The 26,973-nt window shown below is 46.0% G+C and overlaps 1 protein-coding gene across 1 annotated transcript; it reads right to left on the minus strand.

Annotated features, from left to right (window-relative positions):
• Positions 1 to 1,143: 1,143 nt before the first annotated feature.
• POLR2M (RNA polymerase II subunit M) lies at positions 1,144 to 25,697 on the minus strand. The gene is made up of 4 exons (XM_073586980.1): positions 25,464 to 25,697; positions 22,813 to 23,343; positions 13,735 to 13,945; positions 1,144 to 4,021 (listed from the first exon to the last, which is right to left on the minus strand). Exons 1-4 carry the CDS (start codon positions 25,574 to 25,576, stop codon positions 3,884 to 3,886), a joined length of 993 nt encoding a protein of 330 aa, XP_073443081.1. The 5' UTR covers positions 25,577 to 25,697; the 3' UTR covers positions 1,144 to 3,883.
• Positions 25,698 to 26,973: the final 1,276 nt, after the last annotated feature.

A 26,973-nucleotide genomic window follows, 5' to 3' on the forward strand; every position in this document is an offset into this window, starting at 1 on the left:
TGCAGTTTATTTTTTAAGATTTAATAATAATGCAATAATGCACCCCCCAATCGTGATATGTATGGTTCTCTCACCCCCTATCCTGGTATGCATGGTCCCCTGACCCCCCAATCCTGGCATGCATGGTCCTCTCACCTCTCTTTCCTGGTATGCATGGTCTTCTTACTCCCCTTTCGGGGTATGCATGGTGCCCTCACCCCCCACCCCCCATTCTTTGAATGCATGGTCCTCTCACCCCCCAATCCTGGTATGCATGGTCCTCTCACCCCTCTTTCCTGGTACGCATGGTCCTCTTACCCCCCTTTCGGGGTATGCATGGTTCCCTCACCCCGCAATCCTGGTATGCATGGTCCCCTCACCCCCCTATCCTGGTATGAATGGTCCTCTCACCCCCCTTTCTTGGTATGCATGGTCCCCTCAACCCCCTTTGCTGGTATGCATGGTCCTCATCCCAATCCTGGTATGTATGCTCACCGTCACCCCCCTTTCCTGGTATGTATGGTCCCCTCACCCCACAATCCTGGTATGCTTGGTATCCTCACCCCCCTTTCCTGGTATGCATGGTCCCCTCACCCCCCTTTCTTGGTATGCATGGTCCTAACACCCCAAATCCTGGTATGTATGCTCACCGTCACCCCCCCTTTCCTGGTATGTATGGTCCCCTCACCCCCCTTTCCTGATATGCATGGTCCCGTCACCCCCCCATCCTGGTATGCATGGTCCCCTCACCCCCCCATCCTGGTATGCATGGTCCCCTCACCCCCCCATCCTGGTATGCATGGTCCCCTCACCCCCCCATCCTGGTATGCATGGTCCCCTCACCCCCCCTATCCTGGTATGCATGGTCCCCTCACCCCCCCTATCCAGGTATGCATGGTCCCCTCACTTCCCTTTCCTGGTATGTATGGTCCCCTCACCCCCCTTTCCGTGTAGCCACGACCAATCAGCGTCGCAGCCCTCTATCCGCGACCAATCAGCAACGCGGCCCTGTACAAAAATAATATAAAAAAAAAAAAAAAAAAAAAGTTATTCTCACCTTCCGACGGCCTTCTGAAAGAAGACCGACGTCATCAGCGGTCTAAGCCGCAAAGCATTACTGGGAACGCGAGGCCGGGCGCGTGGAAAGAAGACAGGAGGCCGTCGGAAGGTGAGAATAACTTTATTTTAATTCTCTTTTTTACAGATTAAGGCCTGCGCCTGCCGCTGATCCAATCAGCGGCAGGCACAGCTTACCGTTACAAACAGCTGCGCCTGTCGCTGGAAATTTTTGACTGGGAAATAATTCGAATTTTTTTTTTTTTTAAGAATGTATGTAATATATTAATAAATGGAAAAATAAATCAGTTCACTAAAATTACTGAGCAAACTGTGTTGTGTGTGACTGAGGGTCTGTTCCCACGTTCAGGACTTTCTGCAGTTTTGACAATGCGTATTTATGCAGCGTCAAAAACGCAGCAGCCAGATGTTAGAGCAAAGTGGATGGGATTTCAAGAAATCCCACGTCTACTCTGCGTCTATGTGCACCTGCGGATCATTTGTGGACACTGATATGTGGCGCATCTTTCAGATCAGCAGCATGTCAATTTCTCTTGTGGGTACTCATGCGGATGTTCCCCATAGATCTGCATTAAGAATATCTGTATGTGTAAAACACGTAAATCCGTGTCCACTTATTTGCATAACAGGTGCAGACATTCTGCAGCGTCAAAACTGCCCATAACCCCATAAGAGCACAGAGCATTAACTGCTAAGGCTTAGCGGATATGGAAAGTTTACGTCAAGACGTGAATACAACGATGTTATACCAGTTATACAAAAAGAGAATGTATTCCTGTGTATGGTGGTTGGCACTTGGCAGGCAGTAAATGCAGGTTAAAATAGAACACTAATACATATTTTAGACTTCATTGCTTCATATGTAGTAAATAGTTTGCTCCGAGTGATGCCGACAAGCTAAATCGCTAGTGATTCACATATCTAGTCTGTGAAAGCCTTGGCTCTGATAGGAAGTGATGGTTTTCCAGGAAGCTTATCTTGCCCAACTACTGAAGACTAAGTCCACACGTACTGATGGTTTTCCTTACTTCCCTCCTTACTAGGAAGCACTATACCTTCAATTGCGCTTTCCAATTGGAAAGTAACAGGAGCCACCATTATTCAGTTTGTATCTCAGTCAACATCTGAAACCCACCAGCCCATATAGCAGGTTGTATCCTACAGGAACTATACCCACTTTAGACACTGCAGTACTGTCATAATTATTTTAGATATTTTTACCCACAATATTATGCTAGTAGAATATTTCTAAAAATAAGCTTTATTTTACAGCACATAATTAAGAAAAATAATAAAGCCTTACTCCACAAAAAATCTAAAAAGTCTCTAATCTTAAGCATGATGCACTCACAGCAATCCAGGAAGTTACACTATGAGGTGCTGGAGGATGGGACCATTAAAAAATGCCCTTCCTGACTGGGCTTTTTTTTTTCTCTTTCTTCTAAGTGCTGCATCCGATCACTTGTACTAAATACAGCAACACCAGTCTTGCTGTGCACAACAAAAATCACTCCTCTATGAATACCAACAACGGGGGTGGCTTCCATAGGAGTAACGTCATGAAGCACAGGGAGCCTACATATCGGGTCATGTCGGTAAGAGGGTAAAGAAAAAGAAATCAGTTTATGAACCAAATTTACAGGTTTTTAATCAAAATGTGCCATTTGCAATGAAAAACTTAAAACTACATTTCTCAGAATTCCCAAATGTCTCTGCAGTGAAGCCTTCTCCCTCCCAGCCTGTGTGCACCGCCACCCCAACCTCTTCCATTGTAACCTACTGAACACATATGGCACGCAAGTGGAGTAGGAGGAAGGCAACCCCCATATAACAGGGCGTCGATGTAGTTCTAACAGCAGGGCAATGGCATAAAGACTTTGAATGGAAGGTCATCACTTAAGGAGAATATCCATTTGACACAACAGGGCGTGAGCCCCTTTAACTCTGCCTGTGACATTGAGCGTGCAATCAGAAATTGTGTTTCACTGGCTAACACATACGTAACTTTTCAGGATAAATAATATATTAGCGTTGCCAGATTCAGTTATTTGGATAGAGAAGATGGTGATCACAGGCAGCATAATGGCAGATAAATCAGATCACCAGTATAAACAGCTCGGCGTTCCAAACCGTCAACATTGTGAAATTAGTGACGTCTGACGGAAAACAAACCTATTAAACCTTTAATGTAGCAATGTCAGAAGTTGTAAGGTTATAGTGTAAAATAGTTGGTACCAATGTGGATATGGATGCCTATAAAAAGTGGTATCACTAGCTAAGGGTGTGTGCACACGCTGCGGAATGCTCTGCGGAATTGTCCGCGCGGATTTAGTAAAATCCGCAGGTCAGAAGACCGGTTTATCTGCGGATTACCCCGCGGTTTATCATCTCTACAATGGAGCAGATGGTAAACCGCAGCGGAATCCGCAGAAAGATTTGACATGTCATTTCTTTCTGCTGATTGAAATTTGAAATTTTGTTTTCCATAGGTTATAATGCTACTGTACACCGCAGCAGAAACTACTGCGGAACCGCAGGACCAAAACCGCTGCAGATCCGCAGCATGTGCACACACCCTAAGAAGTCCATGTCTCGTTATGCCTTATAGTGGAGTCACCTTACATTTGTGAAAGCATTTCATTAGGTGGAAATCTCACACCGAATAACACAGTAGGAAAACAAAATTAAGCAGTGCATGCATTTGCCCAATCATACCTCCTACAGTACATTCTTGTACGGTGCATATAGCAATAATGGGTAATGTTACTGTATACAAGGGCGAAAAATCGATAACTGCACAGTCCATTCTTTGCTCGTCATCTGCAGGTTATTCTTCGGTCCCAAATTTGTCTTCGTCTCTGTGATCTCTGTATTTCACGTATGAATCTCCTTCAGGACTAAAAGGCTTCATTTCAATGTTCAGCTTCTGGAACAGTTTTTGTGCTGCAAGCTTAGCTTGTTTTTCCTATGGAGATATATAAAAAAAATAAAAAAAAATCACAGCAAGAATATGGCGTTTATTATAGGAGATATACAAGGAGGGCTCATATATTCACATATTCCCTACATGTGTGGGAGAGCATACAGCATACTAAAACACTGTCTGCAAACTGCACTGCAGTGAATTGACCAAAGGAAGAACGCAGCAGTCCTGCATGTGATAATATAGGATCAACATGCATGCAAGTTATACATATAGGTTTACGATACGCAATTCTCTCTATTTTTACAGTCTGACACTTGGCCAACCAACTTTTTTTTTCACGTGTTAATGCAAAATTACCCAAAAACGTGTCTAAGGGCTTGTTCACACTCTGAAAATTTGCCTCAGGAAAAAAAAAAAAAAAAGCAATGTTTTACAGTACCAGCAAGGTGAATGAAATTTCTGACGTCACATGCTGCTTTTTATTCCTTGCAAATTTGAACCAAAGTGTTCTTTCAAATGTGCAACATGTCAATTCTTTTGAGCCTTTTTACAGAGTTTTACACATATTCAAATTAATCGGAAATAATGTAAATAAAAACTCAAAAAACACGAGTATTTTATGCAGAGTTTTTCCTGCCAGCCAAAAAATCTGCTGCAAATACTAAATGTGAGCACACAGCTCTATGCGTAAAACAGCAAAGAAATAGTAGAATTTATTATTGCATAGGTTCAAGCATCACGGTCTGATAGGACAGTGTGACCAACTATGACAATTGTACTTTCCTTTTCTCTAGTCAAGGAACAATTGAGTGGATAGTACCTGCAATTGGCTCATGTATCGAAATGGTCAATATTCACACATTGTCTGTGATTAACCCCCTTAACCCCAGGCCATTATCCACTTTTGCATTTCCGTTTTTCGCTCCCCTACTTCCCAGAGCTATAACTTTTTTATTTTTAGGCCAAATGGCCATGTGAGGGCTTGTTTTTTTGCGGGACGAGTTGTACTTTTGGTGCGGTGAAATTGCAAAGATAGTGCAATCCCAGTTTTCGTTTTTTAGTACCATGCTCACTAAATGATAAAACTGACCTACCCTTATGAATCTCCAGGTCATTACGAGTTCGTAGACACCAAACATATCTAGGTTCTTTTTTAAGTAAGTGGTGAAAAAAAAAAAGGCATCATTTTATGAGACCCGTAGAGTTTCCATTTTTCGTGATTTGGGGCTGAGTGCGGGCTTATTTTTTTGGCACCGAGCTGATGTTTTATTGATACCATTTTGGTGTGTATATGATCTTTTGATCGCCCGTTACTGCAAAGTAGCAGCAACCAAAAGACATAATTCTGGCATTTTTAATTTTTTTCTTGTTATGCCGTTTACCGATCAGGTTAATTCTTTTTTTATATTGATAGATCAGGAGATTCTGAACACGCCAATTTCAAATATGTGTTTGTTTGATTTTTTTTTTTTTTTTTATTTTGAATGGGGAGAAAGGGGATGATCTAAACTTTTAAATATTTTTTTTAAACATTTTTTTTTTTTTTTTTTACATTTTGCACGCTTCAATAGTCTCCATGGGAGACTAGAAGCTGCAGTTGTCCGATCGTCTCTGCTACATACAGGCGATGATCAAATCGCTTGTATGTAGCAGAAATGCTCAATGCTGGGCGGCGCTCATAGCAATCTGGCTATGACAACCATAGAGGTCTGCGGAAAACCTCTGGTTGTCATGCCAAGCCATCGGTGACCCGCGATCAAGCGACGAGCAGGATTTCCGGCGCGCTTGCCTGAAGCGTAAGTTAAATGCCACTTTCACAGAGACTGACAGCGGCATTTAACAGGTTTTCAACGGCATTTATCGCGAATCCACCCGCAGCTGTTAGAGGCACATGTCAGCTGTTCAAAACATCAGAAAGGGGTTAAGAGCATCTCTGCTTGTCACGCTCCCTTGAAAAGCGTCAATGTGTTTGTCTGCATCCTGTCCTATTACACATAAGGCTTTTATGATGGAACAATAAAATGAAGTATTATCCACTTTTGGACTCGCCGGATTGTAGTATTCCGACCTCGTTACCTGTACCTAATTCTGCTGCTCTAGGCAGTCCAAGTTTAAAGAGGGGTGTGCTGTCATTTGCATTGCTATCTACTTACCATATATACTCGTGTATAAGCAAAACTTTTTCAGCACATTTTGTTGTGCTGAAAACATCCCCCTTGGCTTATACACGAGTAAATTGTCCCAGAAACCAGCGGGAGAGGGGGAGTGGCGGGTGACAGAGGCAGAAGTCGGCGGCTGTGGCTAAAGCCTGTGCTGCTGCTAAAGAGAAATGAATATTCATTTCTCTTATAGCGCACAGTGACACCCGCCGGCTTCCAGAAGACATCCTACTCACCCTCCTGTGCACCCTTGCAGCATCTCGCTGGTCCCGGCGTCCTCGCAGCATCTCGTTGCTTCCGGTGCCAGCAGCTCTTCCTGTGCTGAACGTGGCCCCCCTCATTTAGGTAATGAATATGCACGCCTCTCCACTCCCATAGGTGTGGAGGGAATATTCATTACCTTAATGAGGGGGGCCATGTGATCACTCGGCACAGGAAGAGCTGCCGGCGCCGGGACCAATGACATGCTGCGTGGTGCCGGGACCAACGAGATGCTGAGAGGGCGAGTGGAAGGTGAGCAGGATGTTTTTTTTTTTTTAAATGGGAACCATTCGTACAAGGATAGGGGATAAGGAGCTATGCATACCAGGACAGGATGGGGGAGCCATGCATACCAGGAAAGTGGAAAACAACAGGGACCACTTTTGCCCTGACCATATTTTGGGCCGAATGTGATCAGAGAAAACACTATCACACTCTGACTGATGGTATTTAATGGAGCCATGCACGTCAGATTCTTTCCTCAGATCGAGTCTGTCCAAGCAAAAAAAGGTCAGCGTGCACGATTTGCAATTGTAAATTGGATCGCACTAGGTCATGCAAATCAATGAGTCCGCTAAAATATAAATAAATAAATCGGACAGCATTCACATAACATCCAAGTGAAGTCCAATTTTCATGGACTGACAGAATAAAGATAACAGGATTTTTTGGGTTGCTTACCATAAAATCTGTTTCTCGGAGCCTTCATTGGGGGACACAGAGACCATGGGTGTATGCTGCTGCCACTAGGAGGCTGACACTATGCACAAAAAAAAGGTTAGCTCCTCCTCCACAGTGTACACCCACCGACCGGCAGGAAATTCCTCAGTTAGTGAGAAAGCAGTAGAAGTAACAGAATAGATTGAAAACAGGACAACTCAACTGTAAACAACCAACAAACATAACAGGAGTTGCAGAACATGGGAGGGTGCTGTGTCCCCCAATGAAGGCTCCGAGAAACAGATTTTACGGTAAGCAACCCAAAAAATCCTGTTTTCTCGTTCGCCTTATTGGGGGACACAGAGACCATGGGACGTCACAAAGCAGTCCCTGGGGTGGGAAAACAAACTTCCATCAGGCCAGCGGACTCACCACCGCCACCTGCAGAATCCTCCTACCTAGGCTGGCGTCCGCCGAAGCGTAGGTGTGGACATTGTAGAATTTCACAAACGTGTGAACCGACGACCAGGTTGCAGCTTTGCAAAGCTGCAGCGCGGAAGCCCTGTGGCGTACCGCCCAGGAGGCACCCACTGCCCGGGTAGAGTGCGCTCTGATCCCTGGAGGAGCCACTCGATGCTTAACTCGGTAGGCCTCCAAGATCCAGCGAGCAATAGTGGCCTTTGAAGCTGGGTGACCTTTCCGCGCCCCATCTGGAATGATGAAAAGAGACTCTGTCTTTCGCAAGGAAGTCATCCTGGATAGATAGACTCTCATCGCCCTGACCACATCCAGCTTGTTCAAGGACCGCTCCCTAGGATGAGTTGGACTCGGACAGAAGAACAATATCCTCATTGAGGTGGAAAGAGGACACCACCTTAGGCAGGAAAGAGGGCGGAAGCCGCAGAACTATCTTATCCTGGTGGAGTGCCAAAAAAGGGGAACGGCAAGAAAGAGCCGCCAATTCCGACACGCGCCGGATGGAAGTGATGGCCACCAGAAAGGCCACCTTCCAAGAAAGGAGAGAAAGGGAAACATCCCTGAGAGGTTCAAAAGGAGGACCCTGCAGAACCTCGAGAACCAGATTAAGATCCCAAGGATCTACGGGCGCTCAGAACGGAGGAGCCGTGTGAGCCACGCCTTGAAGAAAGGTCTTGACCTGAGGACGGGAGGCCAACGTCTTCTGAAATAAAATGGACAGCGCCGAAACCTGACCCTTCAAAGAGCTGAGGGCAAGCCCCGCATCCGGCCCTGCCTGAAGAAACGCCAGAACCGAAGGGAGGGAAAAGCACATGGGCGCGATGTCATTGGCCTCGCACCAAGTGAAATAGGTCTTCCAGACACGGTAATAAATTTTGGAAGATGATGGCTTTCTGGCTCGGATCATGGTATGAATTACTCGATCGGAAAATCCTGCCCGTTTCAAAACCTCGGACTCAACAGCCACGCCGTTAAATTGAGCGACCGAGAATTGGGGTGGCAAATCGGGCCTTGAGACAGCAGATCTGCCCTATCTGGAAGCTTCCAGGGGGCGTCCGCGAGAAGATTGACAATGTCCGCGAACCAAGACCTTCTGGGCCAATTTGGGGCGATGAGAATGACTGGGATTCCTTCTGCTTTGATCTTCTTCAACAGTTTGGGAAGAAGAGGCAGGGGAGGAAACAGGTAGGGGAGTTGGAACTGCGACCAAGGGATGGCCAGAGCGTCGGCGCCCACAGCCATAGGGTCTCGAGACCTGGATACAAACTGTGGGACTTTCCTGTTGAGGCGAGACGCCAGCAGATCTACGTCCGGGGTTCCCCATCAACGGCAGAGCAGATGAAACACCTCCGGATGTAGGGACCACTCTCCCACCGCGAGACCCTCGCGGCTGAGAAAATCGGCGGCCCAGTTGTCTACGCCGGGAATGTGTAACGCGGAAATCGTCGGCACGGAAACCTCTGCCCAATGAAGAATCTTGGACACTTCTGCTAGGGTTGAGACACTCCGTGTCCCTCCTTGGCGGTTGACATATGCCACAGCTGTGGCATTGTCTGTGTGAATCCGGACAGGCAGGCCCCTGAGGAGCCTCTCCCAGTGAACGAGAGCCAGATGAATCGCTCGTATCTCTAGGATGTTGATCGGCAGAGCCGATTCCTGAGACGACCATCGACCCTGAACAGTGTGATTGCGGAACACTGCCCCCCAGCCGAGGAGGCTGGCATCCGTTGTTACAATCTGCCAGTGAATGGGAAGAAAAGACCGTCCCAAGGAAATGAGAGGTGACGTCAACCACCAGTTGAGTGACCGTTTGATCCGGTGTGAAAGACGAACAGGACGATCCAGGGACAGAGCCGACCTGTTCCACCTCGACAGGATGGCGTGTTGGAGAGGTCTGGCGTGAAATTGGGCAAAGGGAACTGCCTCTATCGCCGCCACCATCTTTCCCAGGACCCTCATGGTTGTTCGGAGGGACGGAAATCGTGTGATCTGCAGCGATCGTACATCCTGCTGCAGGGAAAGAATCTTCTCTTGTGGGAGAAAGACCCTTGCCCGACGAGTGTCGAACAGTAGACCCAGAAACACAAGCCGCTGAGTAAGAACCAGACAGAACTTTTTCCTGTTGACGATCCACCCGAAATTGGAATGAGTGTCTAAGACGATCGTCAGACTTAGGCGAGCCTGTTGAAAAGAGGAAGCTTTGATCAGAATGTCGCCGAGGTACGGAAAAAGGACGAGACCTCTGATCCTAAACAAGGCCATCAACGCAGCCATGATCTTTGTGAAGACTCTGGGTGCGGTGGCGAGATCGAAGGGCAGCGCGACGAACTGGTAATGTTCCTGGCGAATCGCAAACCGCAGGAACTCCTGATGTCCGGAGAATATGGGAACATGTAGATAGGCATCTTAGATGTCTATTGAACACATGAATTCCTGCTCCTCCATGGAAGCGATTACCGAACGAACCGACTCCATCCGGAAGTGGCGGAGGCGGACTCTTTTGTTGAGTAGCTTGAGATCCAAGATTGGTCGGACCGCCCCGTCTTTTTTCGGCACCACAAAGATGTTCGAATAAAACCCTGTGAAACGCTCCGCCTCGGGAACGGGCACAATCACCCCGGAACTGAGGAGAGAGGCGATGGCTGTAAAGAACCCCGGGATCAAGGCTGGATCTTTTGGAGGGCGGGATTCGAAAAAACGATCTCACGGACGAGAAACAAACTCTATCTTGTATCCTGACGATACAACCTCCCTGACCCAAGCGTCCTCCACTGAGGCCAGTCAGACGTCCCTGAAGAAGAGGAGTCGACGCCCCAATTGGAAGGGACCCTCGGAAGTCCAACGATAGTCATGCTGATGTGGACCGTCCAGATCTGGATCTGGATGGTCTGCCCTGGGAAGAGTGTGATCGCCAGGAGGGGGTGGGTCTGAAGGAAACTTTCTTTCTATCCTGACGTGCCTGCGGTCTCTGTTGGTTGGAAGGGTTCTCCGCCGTATTGAAACGGCGGAAAGCCCGAAAGGGACGAAACTGACGCCTTAGTGGAGGTCTGCGAGGCTTCAACTGAGGGAGGAGGGAACTCATGCCTCCATTGGCATCCTTAATAATCTGATCCAATTGGGATCCAAAGAGGCGCACTCCCTGAACAGGCAGATTAGTAAGAGACTTCTTAGAAGACAAGTCCGCCTGCCAGGCCTTGAGCCAAATCGTACGTCGGATTGCCACTACGTTGCTTGACGCCTGAACCGCGCAGGATGCGTCATCCAAAGAAGCAGAAAGCATATAATCCCCCTTATGGGAGATCTGATTGGCGAGATCGGCCAAACGCTCTGGTTGTGCTTTATCTAGGATGCCCTTACGAAGATCCTCTGCCCAAGTAGCTATGGCCTTTGCTGCCCAAGATGAAGCAAAGATTGGACATACCACCGCTGAAGCCGCTTCGAATGCAGACTTTGCTAGGGATTCTATAATCCTATCATTAGAATCCTTTAAAGACGCCACACCTGAAAGCGGGAGAACCGTGTTATTAGAAAGTCTGGACACGGGTGGGTCCACCGAGGGAGAAGCAGACCAGTTGTCCGTGAGCTCTTTGGCAAACGGGTACAGCACGCCGAGATGCTTTCCTCTTTGAAAGAGTCTGGTCGGAGCTTCTCTTTCCTTGGTAAAAATCTTTCCAAACTCGGAATGGAAAGGAAATACCCTGGAGGGTATTTCCGCCCGTCTGAACGAAACCTGATCTGAGGATTTCGCAGGGGAGTCAGCAATGTCGAAGGTATGGTGAATCGCTGCAATGAGGTCCTGCACCGTAACCTTCATATTCGCATCCTGGTCCGAATCCAGCTCTAAAATCCCCTCAGGTGACCTGTCCGAGAACGCTTCACCTGACTCGGGAGAGGAGGCCCGGGAGGGAAGCTGCTGAGGACTATGCGGTGAGATGGGACAAGGAGAGGATTCCGGCTGGAGATCCTGCCTGGGTCTTTTGCGACTAACACTGGCTGGCTCAAATGGAATCTCTTGAGACCTGCTGGACCCTGCAGAAATGTCCAGGGGCAACTTATCGAAAACGACTACTAGGGACTGAGACACCTTAGTGAGGTCTGCCACTGATTGTGATAGAGACGAAGACCAGCTAGGAATGGGGGGTTCACTCTCGCATGGAGCAGTAGATGGCTCCTGGACGGCGTCAGGCTGAATCGGATTGCTGCAGTCTAGGCAGAGGGGAGTGGACTGATCTGAGGGAAGTTTGTGATTGCAAGAAGAGCACGCAAAGTACTTAACTAAGGTGCAAGAGGAGGCAGGAGGACGAGAGCGGTCAGACTTAGAATTAGACATACTGACGGACAGTCACTTAAGCAGTGCCGGAAGGTTGGGGGACAGGAGGCAGAGGAGGGTGTCAGTCTGCAGTCGCAGAGCTACTCACGGTCCGGTGTCCTGTCGCAGCTTCCAGCAAATGAAGATGCACGGCTCGTCTGGGCTTGCAGGGGGCACGGGAGATAGGACAGCGTCCGGCTGACAGGCTGCGAAAAAGGCGGCAGCCTGAGAACAGAGCAGGAAGCGCGCACTTCCCTGCAGAGACCGAGGAAGAAGATGGGCGAGACTAACCGCCGATGCTAAAAATGGCGCCATCCTATGGAATAGCCAGACTGGGAGTGGGTGGAGACAGCGCCGCCTCAGGGAGACCTAGAGTGAGGAGAGAAGGCGGTGGGCGGGCTTAAAGCGGGCGGGAGGAAAGCCCGCCCGAGAAAGGCGGCGGGGGGCGTGGCCGCGACGCAGGACAAGGCCCAAGATGAAGCCGGGGCCTGGATTAGATGAGGCGGCCGCCTGTCAGCGCGGGGCGGCGCGGAGGCCCCGCAGCACTGCCGCGGTGACCACTCCCGAGGATCACTGGGGCCGGGCAGGAGAAAAACCCGCCTATGAATGCAGTGGGGGCGAAGTTGCGGCAGAACAGGCCGTTAACAAGCGGGGGCCTAAATTAAATGTGGCGGCCGCCTTAAGGCACGGGGCGGCGCGGAGGCGTCGCAGCACTGCCACAGTGACCTCTCCCGAAGGATCCGTGTCTGGAGCTGCTGAGGAGAATGGGACTCGGGGCCTCATACTTACCCTGCCTGATCCGTCTCTGATGTAACCTGTGAATAAAGGTACCTTCATCCAGTGTGTTGTCATTCCTGTAGAAGAGTATCCGCGCCTCATCCGACCGACAGGCTCTGGTAGGCGAGTGGGTGGGAACGAGGACCATCTGGATCGCCTGGCACACATCCGTGTTAGGGGGCTCTTGGTCCTGCTGTAGAGACCTATGAGGATACGGGGTGGTAGTACACGCCGTACTCATAGTCTCTTTGTGGGACTACAGATGTGACTCTTCACTCTGTATCCCTCCGGATTACCTGAAAGAAAAAACGACGCACATTGAGGTAGATAAGGGTCTAAGAAAGACCCGTGTCCACCTCCTACTGACACTAAGCTAAAACTGAGGAATTTCCTGCCGGTCGGTGGGGTGTACACTGCGGAGGAGGAGCTAACCTTCTTTTGTGCATAGTGTCAGCCTCCTAGTGGCAGCAGCATACACCCATGGTCTCTGTGTCCCCCAATAAGGCGAACGAGAAAGAGAAATGTTTTGTTCCCATCTTCTCATCTGAGAAAATTGGATGACATTTTGTTCAAACTCTGATCAGAGTGTGATTAGCATAGTCAGACCGATTGTCTCGGATAATAGAAAATACGGTCTTGTGATCCTAGACTTAAAGAGACACACTGTTCAAACCAAGAACAGGCGCTCGGTGCATCATGGCGTGGTTAACCATTTATCTACACCATGCCACCTTTTCCATCTATGTCCAGCCTTCTCTGGCTCCATCAAGCCATAACTATCAAAGGTGGGGGGGGGGGTGGAGATAGAGGAAAAACAAGCAATTAGGAAGGAGTATATAAAATGATTGGCCCCGTCATTAAGCACCAAGCGCAAGGCAAATTTGATATTTACGCAATAAAGGCAATTTTTTAATTTGTATTGGCCAGTGTGACCAATATGCTACAAGGCCTTGTCACTCATGGGCTGCAATAAAGATACTTCTGCTCTTTTATGAGATCTACAAACTCAGTGACATGAGTGATCACACTGCTGTTTTGATTTCCTGCACTAGGATATGCCATCGCCTTCAATTTTTAGAAGCCTTGCTGTCTGGAGAAAAAAAAAATACCTCATAAATATTTTTTTGATCTATCTGAAGTGTGAGAGATTCCTCTAGAGGTAGTAACTGGGCTGGAGAGTGATGAAGTGGAGGAAGTCTAGCGGCAGTGATGTCATCCAGATGTTTCCGGTCATGTAATTTTCTCTGTTCTGCAGACAATGTAAGTGCTTTATCTCCTGGTGATTGATTTGGAGTTGAGCTGTTTGAGTCTGATGGCAATCTAAAAAAAAAAAATAAAATAATGGCTTTGGTTACAAAGATCTTAAAGGAATAACACTGCTTTACGGCGCCCAACAAAAATACCTAGCCTGACATTTGTGATTTGAAAACTATAATCTGGTAAGTGTCAAAGGCAGTCCCATGTTAGCTTATCCGGGTTATCCGGGCCGGCCTTGTTTTTCTGCAGTCTATTTGACTGCAGTTTGTCGAATCCTAATAGTGTGCAATGTGAGTCCGCTCTATTTGATGACCTCCTCAGCAGACACTCATTTGGGATTTGTATACTTGAGATCATGTGCCAAACTACTTTTCCTGCTAGAAGTAGGAAGATAAGCTTGTGGCACATGATCGCAGGTCCTCAAATCGCAAATGAGCAGTCATGTGACGACAGCACCAGGAGACTAATGGAGCAGAATCACGCTGCACACTGTTAGAAACATGTGTGAATATGGCCTATTATACTTGTCCTCTGATTTTTTCACTCCTAATTTTGGCTTACATATACTGCCCAAATACAAAATTTGTGCACATGGCCTTAGGGGTCAGCAAGCTGCAGTCATATGCGCATACAATGTCTAAAATCCAATTGGCTTCGCTGGCAGTTTTGCGGTCATTTTTTGTCTTTTCCATATACTTTCAACTATAAGAAGTGTGTAGTTTCCAAATGAAGCCACTTGAGAAATGAACATGTTGGTTCTTTCAACCACTTCACAGTTTCCAAACACTGAAGTGGTTAAAAGTATCAAAAGACTGAACATATCCACAACAATGTTGTTTTTACATTGCTGTGCCTTACAATCATTTTTTGTAGAAATTTTTGGCTGCTTTCTGAGGAAGAATCCTCATGGAAAATCACTTCCTCAAGGGGTGCAAAGATGAAGGGGAGGTTGAAGAACCCCCAGATGAAGCAATTGCAAAACATGAGTCTAGGGAACTCTGCAAGTTACACCCCATTATAGGTAATACTATTCATGCTGTAAACATGTCAAAGAGGTATCTATACTATTAATACATATTTTATGGATGTTATGGTCATTATTAGTGATGAGCGAGCATACTCGTTGCTTGGGTGTACGCCGAGTATTTTGGCGTGCTCGGAGATTTAGTTTTTGTCGAAGTAGCTGCATGATTTGTGGCTGCTGGACAGCCTGAATACATGTGAGGAATGCCTGTTTGTTGAGGAATCCCCTCATGTATTCAGGCTGTCTAGCAGCCATAAATCATGCAGCTACTTCGACAAAAACTAAATCTCTGAGTACGCCAAAATACTCTGAGGACACTAGCGCATGCTTGGAAAAACCCGAGCAATGAGTATACTCGCTCATCGCTAGTCATTATGCTTTACAAATCATACCCATGTTACAGTGTGATATGCACCTACATTGTCATCTATGAAACACTGCAAAGAGCCCTGGATGAAGCTGCACCTCCTACACATAAAAACTTGGCACAGATAGCGTCAACCTGGCACATGCTGCAAACACGTTTTCTCGAGCGGTGCACCAGGAACACTGAATGTCTATGGAAAAAATCCAATCTGGCTGAAGATTTCATCCATTATAAGTTTATGCTAAAAACATACAACTCCACCCTTCACCTCTTCAAACAAACCTACTTTAACACCCTCATTACCTCATTATCCAATACCTCTAATGGACTCTGACACTTTTCTGTTATGAATGAGTCACCGAGGAGGAAAAACAAAAAGCAAGCTAAGCCCAGAAAACCGGAGGTTGGTAACTAGCGGATTGCAGACCCCTGATCTTATCCACAACAACTAGCAGTAGCCGTGGAGCGTGCCTACAGTGGTCCTAGATGCCTTGTCACGGCCGGAGAACTAAATAAGCCTAAAGAAAGAAAAGGGAAAATCTAAACTGCCCCAGAGCAGACCCCAAAGCAATAGACAACCCCCAACATGTATTGTCGGTGAAACAAGATGAAAACACAAACACAGATAGAGAGATAGGTTGAGCAAACGATGGGGCCCACACTAACTAGAAAGGATAGGAAAGGAAAGCTGCTGTCTGCAATCCGAAAAAACCCTGCCAAAAAGATGTCCAACACGTCTGATAGAAAAAAGCCCTGAAGTCGCTAGACTTCAAATCCCTATATCAGCACTCAGGTATATTCTGAGACAGCGCAAAAGAGATCAACTGATCAGGGACAAAAACAAACTGAAATAATCAGAGACAAACATGGGAATTCAGCACAGCCCCAGCTGGGACTGGCTGAACACAGAAAACTAAGTAACCAGACCAAAACTCATATGAACAATAGCAGGGCAAACTTAGCTTTGAGAAGGCAGGAACCGAACTGGAAACCAGAAGCCAGAGGCAGGAGAAATCACCAGCAAGAAAATAGGGAGTCGGCTGCCTTAAATCCAGTCAGAGACTCCTGATGTCCAATCGCAGTCCACCTCCACAGGTGGCAGGTCTCTGCCATTTAGATCAGCTTCATTACCTCCTTTCACCAACAGAGGGAGTCCAGATAGAGAACTCACTACTCCTCTGTCAGCACAGCCAGCTCCATCACCTCACCAGAAGCCAAAGGTGAACCAGAAAATGCATTCACAACACTTTTCACTCTCTCCTCAAACAGCACAGGCCGCCACCCCATCCATCGCTGATGATCTGACCAATTATTTAAAAGAAAAAAAAATGTACTATATCCGACAGGAAATTTTTTCCTAATCACTTATTGCTATGCATTCTCCTCCCTTCTGCACTGCATCTTGCTCACTTCCTGTCTTTGAACAAGTCACACGAGAAGAAGTGACCAGGCACCTTGCATCTTCTCGCCCTACTACCTGAAAGAGTGTCCCTATTCACTCACATCTCCTCCAGTCCCTTTCACCTGCTGTCACCACTCACCTAACCAAAATATTTAAAGTCTCCCTCTAATTTGGTATTTTTCCCTCCTCATTTAAACATGCCAACATACATCCAATACTTAAAATAAAAAAAAAATCCCTTGACCAGAACTGCACTGCTAACTACAGACCTGTCTCCAAACTTCCCTTCATCTCTAAGCTCCTGGAACGTTTGGTCCACTCCCATCTAACCCGTTATCTCTCAGAAATCTCTCTTCTTGACCCTTTACAATCTGGTTTCTGCTCTTTACATTCTACTGAAACTGTCCTACTAACACCAAACTCTAAAGGTCACTAGTCCCTGCTGATTCTTCTGTACCTTTCTGCAGCATTTGACACGGTGGGTCACCAGCTCCTCCTCACTATGCTCTGCTCTATCGGGCTCAAGCACACTGTTCTATCCTGGTTCTCCTCCTACCTCTCTGACTGCTCCTTCACTGCACCTTTTTTCTGGCTACTTTTCCTCTCCCCTTACTGTCAGGGTTCCTCAAGGTTCAGTCCTAGGCCCCCTCCTTTTCTCTTTGTACACCACCCCTATTGGACAAACAACCAGTAGATTTGATTTTCAGTACCATCTCTATGCTGATGAGACCCAACTGTATACCTCATCTCCTGACAATCACCCTGTATTACTACAAAATACCACTGCTGGTCTTTCCGCTGTCTCTAATATTATGTCCTCCCTCCTTTTAAAACTCAATCTGTCAAAAACTGAACTCATGTTTCTTCCCTCCACTGACCTACTTATGGCCGATATTGCCATTCCCGTGTGTGGCTTCACCATTACTTCCCAGCAACATGCCTGCTGACTTGGTGTTATCTTTGATTCAGATGTTTCCTTCACTCCCCACATCCGGTCACTCGACGCTCATGTTACCTACACCTCAAGAAACATCTCTAGAATTAAGCCTTTTATTACCTTTGACTCGGCAAAAACTCTTACTGTAGCACTTATTCATTCTCATCTGGACTATTGCAACTCTTTACTACTCGGTCTCCCTCTTACTAAACTATTCCCTTTCCAATCCATCCTGAATGCAGCAGCCTATAACATTTGTTTCCATCCGCTACACCGATGCCTCTTCCATGTGCCAGTCGTTGCACTGGTTGCCCATCCGATAAAGAGTACAATATAAAGTTATCATTCTCACCCACAAAGCACTCCATGCTTCCACATCACTTTACATCTCCTCCCTCGTCTCAGTCTATCACCCTACCCATGCCCTACGTTCTTCTAAAATGCTGCGGAATATGTTGGCGCTATAAAAATAAACATTGTTATTATCTATGATCGACCAATTCATCTCTCTCCTTGCTACTCCTCCACTTCCCCCCTTTGCAAATCCCATCATTGGCTCCTAATTCCCCAGCATATCCAGTTCAAACTACTAACACTGGCCTACAAGGCCATCTGTAATCTTTCTCCTCCGTACATCTCCAAACAAATCTCCAGATATCTTCCCTTACATAATCTCTGGTCATCCTAAGACCTCCTCCACACTTATTCGTTCCTCCCCCAATTGCCTCGAAGACTTCTCCCGAATATCCCCCATCCTCAAGAATTCCGTGCCCCAACAAGTCTGATCAGCCACCTCATTTGGATCCTTCAGAGGGAACCTAAAAGCCTATCTCTTCAATAAAGCTTACAACCTGCAATGACCACAATGCCACCTCACCACCACCGGAGCTACTGTCTCTTTCCCCATAATCCTGTAGAATGTAAGCCCGTCTACCATTGTTAGCTTGTTTACTGTAAGTGATCTGTATTTTGTATACAGATCACGCAGGAAAACGATGAAGAAATACATCAGGATAAGACTTTGCCAACAAACAGCAACCTTGTACGCCTTCAGAGTCCTCCTGGATGGAGAAAGAAAAATGTTGTGAAGAAGAAACGGAGAGTGGTGGTCATGGGGGATTCCCTGTTGAGAGGAACAGAGGCCGCTATCTGCAGACCGGATATAACTTCAAGAGAAATGTGCTGTCTTCCAGGTGCAAAAATTAAAGATGTGTCTGACAGGATATCAGGACTCTTCAGACCTACAGATGACTACCCATTCCTGCTACTACATGTGGGGACAAATGACACCGCAAGAAACAACCTGGAAACCATCTGCAGAGACTTTGAAGACTTAGGCAAGAAAGTGAAAGAACTGGGAGCGCAGGTGGTCTTCTCTTCCATCCTCCCAGTGGATGGCCATGGAACAAGGAGGTGGAATAAGATTCTGCAGGTGAACAACTGGCTACGTCGATGGTGCCGTCAGCAACGATTTGGATTTCTGGATCACGGAGTGAACTACTTATACGATGGACTACTTGCTAGAGATGGGGTGCACCTTACGAAGACTGGAAAGCAGGTATTTGGAAGTCGCCTTGCTACACTTGTAAGGAGAGCTTTAAACTAGAACAACATGGGAAGGGAAGCAAAAGACCAGAAAAAGCCATACACCTGACAAATACTACTGAGAACTCTGCTATTAGAAGTGGAAAGGAAGAACAAAGACGAAAGAATCTAATTAAAAAAAATATTGGAGAAAGAGAAACCAATCACAAACTAAAATGTTTCTATACTAATGCACAAAGCATGGGCAACAAACAAGGAGAATTGGAACTACTAACACAGGAAAAGAAATATGATGTCATTGGAATCACTGAAACTTGGTGGGACAATACACATGATTGGAAAACAAGACTAGAAGGATACAACTTATTTGCAAGAAACAGACTTGATAAACGAGGAGGGGGTGTCGCATTGTATGTTAGAAATGCGTATATCTGCACAGAGATTGAAGCTTCAGAGACTGGGAGTTCTGTGGAAACTGTTTGGGTAAGAATACAAGGACAGAACAATGGAAAGGACACCATTGTAGGCATTTACTACAGGCCGCTTGTGCAAGCTGAAGATATGGATGAACTCTTTATGCATCAAATGGCCAAGTTCTCCAAAAAATATGACATAGTTGTCATGGGAGATTTCAACTATCCAGACATTTGTTGGGAATCTCTCTCAGGCAAAACTAACAGGTCAAGGAAATTCTTATCCTCTCTTGCTGACAACTTTATCTTCCAAAAGGTAAAGGAGAAAACAAGGGGAACTGCTACCTTGGATCTAATCCTTATAAACAGGGAGGAAATGGTTGAGGAGGTAAAAGTGGCTGGGACCCTAGGAGGTAGCGACCATGCTATTTTAGAATTTTGGATAACTAGAGGCGGAAGACCTGTGAAGACTCAGACGTCAAGGTTAGATTTCAGAAAGGCAGATTTTAAGGGATTCAGAAAGAGAATTGGAGGGATCCAATGGCTGGATATCCTTAAAGACAAAAATGTCCAGGAAGGATGGGAAATCTTGAAAAATGAAATTCTCAAAGCACAGTTGTTAACAATTCCAAAAAGAGGGAAGAATAGGAAGCATTTAAGGAAACCAGGATGGATGAACACAGAACTTAAGCACATGCTAAAAAGGAAGCAAAAAATGTTTATAAAATGGAAAGAAGGAGGCATATCTAAAGAAGAATAGAATGCTGTCTGCAGAACCTGCAAGGCACAAATCAGATTATCTAAAGCTGAAAATGAATTGAGGCTTGCAAGAGATGTCAAAAGCAATAATAAAGTATTTTGGGGATATGTCAAAAGTAAAAGAAAAGTCAAAGATGCTATAGGATTTTTACAGGATGAAAATGATGAAATGGTAAGACAGGATGTTGAGAAGGCTGAACTTTTAAATTCCTATTTTGCATCTGTTTTCTCTCAGAAAGGAAATGTAACATCAACTGTTATTCACTGTCCTATTAAGGGAATAGAAGAATCCAGGATATCTATAAACAGAAAGATAGTGAGGAAACACTTAGCTAACCTAAATGTATTCAAGTCTCCAGGTCCAGATGAATTACACCCCAGAGTACTGAAGGAGATAGCAGAAGAAATTTTTGAACCCCTCTCCATAATCTTTGAAAATTCTTGGAGAACAGGAGAAGTGCCAGAAGACTGGAGAAGAGCAAATGTTGTTCCTATCTTCAAAAAGGGGAAGAAGGTGGACCCAGGCAACTATAGGCCGGTGAGTCTGACTTCTATACCAGGAAAGATCTTTGAACAAATTATTAAACAACATGTATGTCAATACCTGGATAAGAATGAAGTGATTAAACAGAGTCAGCATGGGTTTGTAACTAATAAGTCATGTCAGACTAATTTAATTTCCTTCTATGATGGTATTACTGATTGGGTGGATCAAGGAAATGCTGTAGATATAGTATATCTTGACTTCAGCAAAGCATTTGACAAAGTCTCTCATACAATCCTTATTGAAAAAATGACTAAGTATGGAATGGACAAGGCAACTGTTAGGTGGATTCATAACTGGCTTAGTGATCGGACCCAAAGAGTGGTCGTAAATGGCTGCACATCCAGTTGGAAGAATGTCTCAAGTGGGGTACCACAGGGCTCTGTCCTGGGCCCTGTATTGTTCAACATCTTTATCAACGATTTAGATGAAGGAATTGAGGGTAAACTGATTAAATTTGCTGATGACACAAAGCTAGGAGGGATAGCTAATACTAGAGAAGAGAGAGAGAGGATTCAAAAAGATTTAAATAAACTGGAGAAGTGGGCAGCAACTAACAGAATGGTTTTTAACAGGGAGAAATGCAAAGTACTACATCTGGGCAATAAAAATGAAAAAAGCATATATAGAATGGGAGGAATAGGGCTAAGTGACAGCACATGTGAAAAAGACTTGGGTATACTAATAGATCACAGACTGAATATGAGTCAACAGTGTGATGCAGCAGCAAAAAAGGCAAATGCAATTCTAGGATGTATTAACAGAAGCATACAGTCTAGATCACGTGAAGTAATTATTTCCCTCTACTCCTCTTTGGTCAGACCTCATCTGGAATATTGTGTCCAATTTTGGGCACCACATTTTAAAAAAGACATCAACAAACTGGAGCAAGTTCAGAAAAGAGCGACCAGAATGGTGACCGGTCTGCAAACCCTGTCTTATGAGGAAAGGTTGCAGGATTTGGGAATGTTTAGTTTGCAAAAGAGAAGACTGAGAGGAGACTTAATAGCTGTCTACAAATATCTAAAGGGCTGTCACATTGTAGAAGGATCAACTTTATTCTCATTTGCACAAGGAAAGACTAGAAGCAATGGGATGAAGCTGAATGGGAGGAGACACAGATTAGATATTAGAAAAAACTTTTTGACAGTTAGAGTGATCAATGAGTGGAACAGGCTGCCACGAGAAGTGGTGAGTTCTCCTTCAATGGAAGTCTTCAAACAGAGGCTGGACAGACATCTAACTGGGATGATTTAGCGAATCCTGCTTTGAGCAGGGGGTTGGACCAGATGGCCCAGGAGGTCCCTTCCAACTCTACGATTCTATGATTCTATGATTCTATGTATGTAACCCCTTCTCATTACAGAACTATGGAATCAATGGTGTTGTATAAATAAATAATAATCTGGGATTGTAGACTTGTAATTCTTAGCATTAGAATAGTCTACAATAGTCTACAGATCATATACGATAAAACACAACTTTAGCTAAAATCTCATTTTGCCTTTTTTGTTCAAAGTTGCTAATGGTTACGACTATAGCTATGAAATAATGAAATAGGCCGTTTTCATGTTGGACTGGCTTAGATCTTAAATTTGACTTTGTACCAAGTAGATTTTAGTTTTTTTTAATGAGTTTGCCAATTCTAGTAGTGGAGAGAACTGGTGTGTTAGTAACACAAAACTGGCTCTCCTGCATTATAAAATCTCTGTCCCATCACTGGTCCCATCACTTTGATTAATTTGGGATCCAGCTGCTAGGACCATTTCGGCACCAAAAGTTCCTGCACAACAGTGCTCCCAACACTTTTAACGGCATTTAAGTAATGTCTCATCCCTATCAATCAGAAAGTGACATAAAATTAAGAAATTGACTGAAGGTTTTTAATTTAAACCATTTAAGTGTCTGGCTACTCATTTTGTCTCCAAAATGTTCATACCTGTTTGTTCGGAATCTTTCCTTTCTCTGGACTGGGCTCATTGACCTTTTTTCTATAACTTCAACATAATGAGATTTCTGGGCTCCACTTGCTCCTAAAGAGGAGTTGGTCACCTTATCCCCACCTTCTTTAATACTAATCATCTTCAGACTATTTGCCAGAGCGTCTGCCGAATTTTCATCTGTGTGACAGTCATCATTGTGGGTCTCATCATTGATTATAACAGAAGAAAGAGATCTGTGTGTATCCAGGGCATGTGCAGCCTCGGCATCATTCACATTAGCACGCCTGGATGAGTTCTCTTCACCCTGTGTCACAATCGGGGACACTTCTGTTACCGTCTCCATCTGTTCTCGGGAGGTTTCAGCAGTCTCTTTCATGTTATGTTGTTGTTCCTGAAATTGTGACTTGAATGATGAAAGGAGATCTGCGGTTTTTTTCCATTTATAATATTCAGCAATGGCTGCTCGTACTTTTTCAGCGTAATCTGAAATCTTTTTTCCTTGGTCTGGAAGTTTTGCAATGAATTTCCTGTGAGACGTAAAAATAGATAAAATCAAACAAATGCAAGCCTTACAATTGTTATGCAAATCATGAATCAAAACAACTGTGGCAGCCAAAACATATTAAGGTACTGTCACACTTAGCGATGCACCAGCGATCCCGACCAGCGATATGACACGGTCAAGATCGCTGGTGCATCGCTAAGTGGTCGCTAGTGAGCTGCCACACAGGCAGATCTCACCAGTGACATCGCAGAGGACGGGGGTTGCTACTTACCTGTCACACTAGGCAATCCTGCGTCCTCCCACCCGGCTCCACGCTCGTCTCTCCACAGGAAGCCCAGCAGGAAGCTGACGACGAGAAACGGTCCAGGACGTTCTCGCGCGATCAGCGATAATCAGCGGGGGAGACGGTCGGAGGTAAGTATCACACACAGCGATATCGCTGATACGTCACAAAAACCAGTGACGTTATAGCGATATTGCTAGTGATATCGCTTAGTGTGACGGGCCCTTTAGGGTGCTTGAGAGGGAAAGGTCTCACATACTGTGGATTTCAGACTATTACACTGAGGTGACGGGGGATATCTATGGCTAAAATTTGCTACAACATAATGTGATGTAGACATAAGCAGGGGGTTTGTTCTTCCCTCCAGTATTTTTTGCACTACATGTAAATGGTGTTTTTCAAAATCCCAACCACAGCAAATATATAATGGCTTGAAAGTTAAGTACCACTTGGGCTAAAAAAAAAAAAAAGCCTATTTTTCATGTTAGGTTTGAGGAAGGTAAACTTAGTGCCAGACTGTCAGTGTCTATAATACTGTCCTGTGTATCTACATAGATGTCACCATGATGTGGGCTGATAAAGTTTAGTGTCAAAAAAAAAAAGTCCTTAGTGATGAGCGCGTATACTCGTTACTCAAGATTTCCCGAGCATGTTTGGGTGATCTACGAGTATTTGGATGTGCTCAGACATTTAGTTTCTGTCGCCAAAGCTGCATGATTTGTGGCTGCTAGACAGCCTGAATACATGTGGGGATTCATTTTCTGAGCGGCTGTAAGTCAGAAGTTCTGTCACAAGGGCTCAATGTAAATCTATGAGTGTCAGAAAGAGGCCAGAGCGAGGCTCTCATAGACTTGGATTGAAAAGTGATCTCCTGAGCTGCCAGGTCACTTTTCGATGGAGACCATCGGGGGCGACACTGGAAAGGCAGCCACAGGTGACTATGAGACAGAGGGCAGGGGAAGTACATTTAAAGCGAACCTGTCGGCAGGTTTGGCCGATATAAGATGCTGCCACCGCCTTTCACGGCTTACCTACAGCATTCTATAATGCCCCCGATCCGACCTGAAAGAACTCAAAAATAACTTTTATTATACTCACTCGGGGGCGGTCTGGTCCAATGAGTGTCGCAGGTCTGGCGCCTCCCATCTTCTTGTGATGCCGCCCTCCTACCTGCTTCATGGTCCCCGGCATCGCGCTCCTATGCAGGCGTACTTATCTGTCCTATTGAGGGCAGAGCAAAGTACTGCAGTGCGCAGGCGCTGGAAAAGGTCAGGGAGACCCAGCGCACGGCAGGAATTTGCTCTGCCCTCAATAGGGAAGATACGTGCGCCTGCATAGGAGCGCGATACCGATGAACCATGAAGCAAGTAGGAGGGCGGCATCACAAGAAGATGGGAGACGCCGGACCCGTGACACCCATCGGACCGGACCACCCCCCCGGGTGAGTATAATACAACTTATTCTTCTTATCTTTCAGGTCGGATCAGGGGCTTATCTACAGCATTATAGAATGCTGTAGATAAGCTCTGAAAGGCGGTGGCCGCATCTTATAGCGGCCAAACCTGGTGGCAGGTTCCCTTTAAAGCATTCAGCGGCGCAATTAAGAAAAAAACCAGGAACGGTGCTTTAAAGAATTGGAAAAGTCATAAAAGTCTAATGACATATATGTTTAATAAAGAATATGTAGTGGCAACCAGCAGCCACGGAATAGCCCCCCTGTGGGCAGTCACTAAATACTGCTGAGGACGTGAAGCAGGGTGTGCCAGCCACCATGTATACCTGGCACTGAGCTCTGGGGCTGCCCCATGCACACGGCACACGCTGTGCTGCCCCCATTACTAGCAATGGACGCCTCATACTTGTTACTCAGCAGCTTCTCCTGTCGCGCCAGGATTTCGGCGAGTTCCCCTAAACTCTTCCCGCGCAGCTTCCCCGCGGCCTCGGTGCTGCCTCTATCCACCGGGGCAGACATGCCGTTCTATCCCGCAGGGTTTCCAGCCGCTCACACACATTCTCTGCAGGACCTGCATGACGTCACGGTCACATGACTCTGACACGGTCTTGTGACCTTCCGTTTAGGAATAATGGCGCCGGATTTCCGGGGTCTGATATTGGGCGCGTGTTACATGACGATTAAGGAGCATTGGGGAGATACAGTGGGGAGCACGTAGATAGACGTTTTGGGGCAGAGGGTCAGTCACACGAGATTAGCCCATGTGCTGCCCAGGGGGGCGACTATGCGCTCTCTGGGGCTCTGGCCGCGCCTTTAACCCCTCCCTCCCCGAGCCTGTCTGCTCCTTGCTCTCCAGGCCATATTTTAATTTTACATTTCTGACCACTGTCACTTTGTCAGGTAGTAGCTCTGGAATGCTTCACCACCTGCGGGTGATACAGAGACTGTTTTATCGTGACATATCGCACTTCGTGACCGTGGTAAATTGATATTTTTTGCATTTATTTGTAAATATTGCAATTTTTAAAGTTTCAATTTTATATCCTTTATTAAATAGTTAATAAATAACATTTCCCACATGTCTGCATCATTTTTTAAACTTTTTTTTTTGTTAGGAAATTCTAAGGGTTAAAAGTTGACCATTGATTTTTCATTTTTCCAACAAAATTTACAAAACCATTTTTTTAGGGACCACCTCACATTTGAAGTGACTTTGAGGGGTCAATATGACAAAATACCCCAAAGTTACACCATTCTAAAAACTGCACCCCCAAGGTGCTCAAAACCGCATTCAACCACATTTATTAACCCCTTTCTGCCAGCAGACGTACTGTCCCGTCCATGTGCCCTGGGACTTAATTCCCAGGGACGGGATAGTATGTCATAGCGATCAGCGGTACCCATGTGGTGAGCGCCGCTGATCGCGGCTGGGTGTCAGCTGATTATCACAGCTGACACCCGGCACAATGTGCCAGGGGTGGTCACGGACCGTCCCTGACACGTTAACCCCTTGTACACCGCGATCAAACACGATCGCGGTGTACCGGGGGTTAAAGGGAAGCATCGTCAAGGAGGGGGCTCCCTCCGTGCTTCCCTGAGCCCCCCCCACAGCAGTGCAATGTGCAGCGCTGCTGCGGGGGACTCCTTACCTACAGGCCCCCGGATCCAAGCTGGCGACGGGGGCCTGTAGGGAGCTGACTTCCTCACTGCCTGCAAAGCGCAGGCATGAGGAAGTCTGCAGCAGTGCCTGTGACAGATCACTGATCTGTCACAGTGATCTGTGATGTGACAGATCAGCGATCTGTCACAGGACAGTGATGTCCCACCTGGGACTATGTAATAAAGTTAAAAAAAAAAAAGTGTAAAAATTTTTAAAAAATCGCTAAATAAATTAGTAAAAAAAAAAAAAATATTCC

Source organism: Dendrobates tinctorius, unplaced genomic scaffold, assembly GCF_039654945.1.
Source record: "Dendrobates tinctorius isolate UK_male_01 unplaced genomic scaffold, ASM3965494v1 ptg000097l, whole genome shotgun sequence".
Taxonomy (NCBI): Eukaryota; Metazoa; Chordata; class Amphibia; order Anura; family Dendrobatidae; genus Dendrobates; species Dendrobates tinctorius.

Bases quoted from the DNA above. Each gene is read 5' to 3' on its own strand.
- POLR2M (XM_073586980.1), bottom strand. From the start codon at position 25,576: ATGTCTGCCCCGGTGGATAGAGGCAGCACCGAGGCCGCGGGGAAGCTG. The intron at 13,946-22,812 runs GTATGAACATTT...TTTTTTTTTTAG, and splicing joins GAAAGATTCCGAACAAACAG to ATTGCCATCAGACTCAAACA. The intron at 4,022-13,734 runs GTATTTTTTTTT...ATATCTCCATAG, and splicing joins ATCAAAAAAATATTTATGAG to GAAAAACAAGCTAAGCTTGC.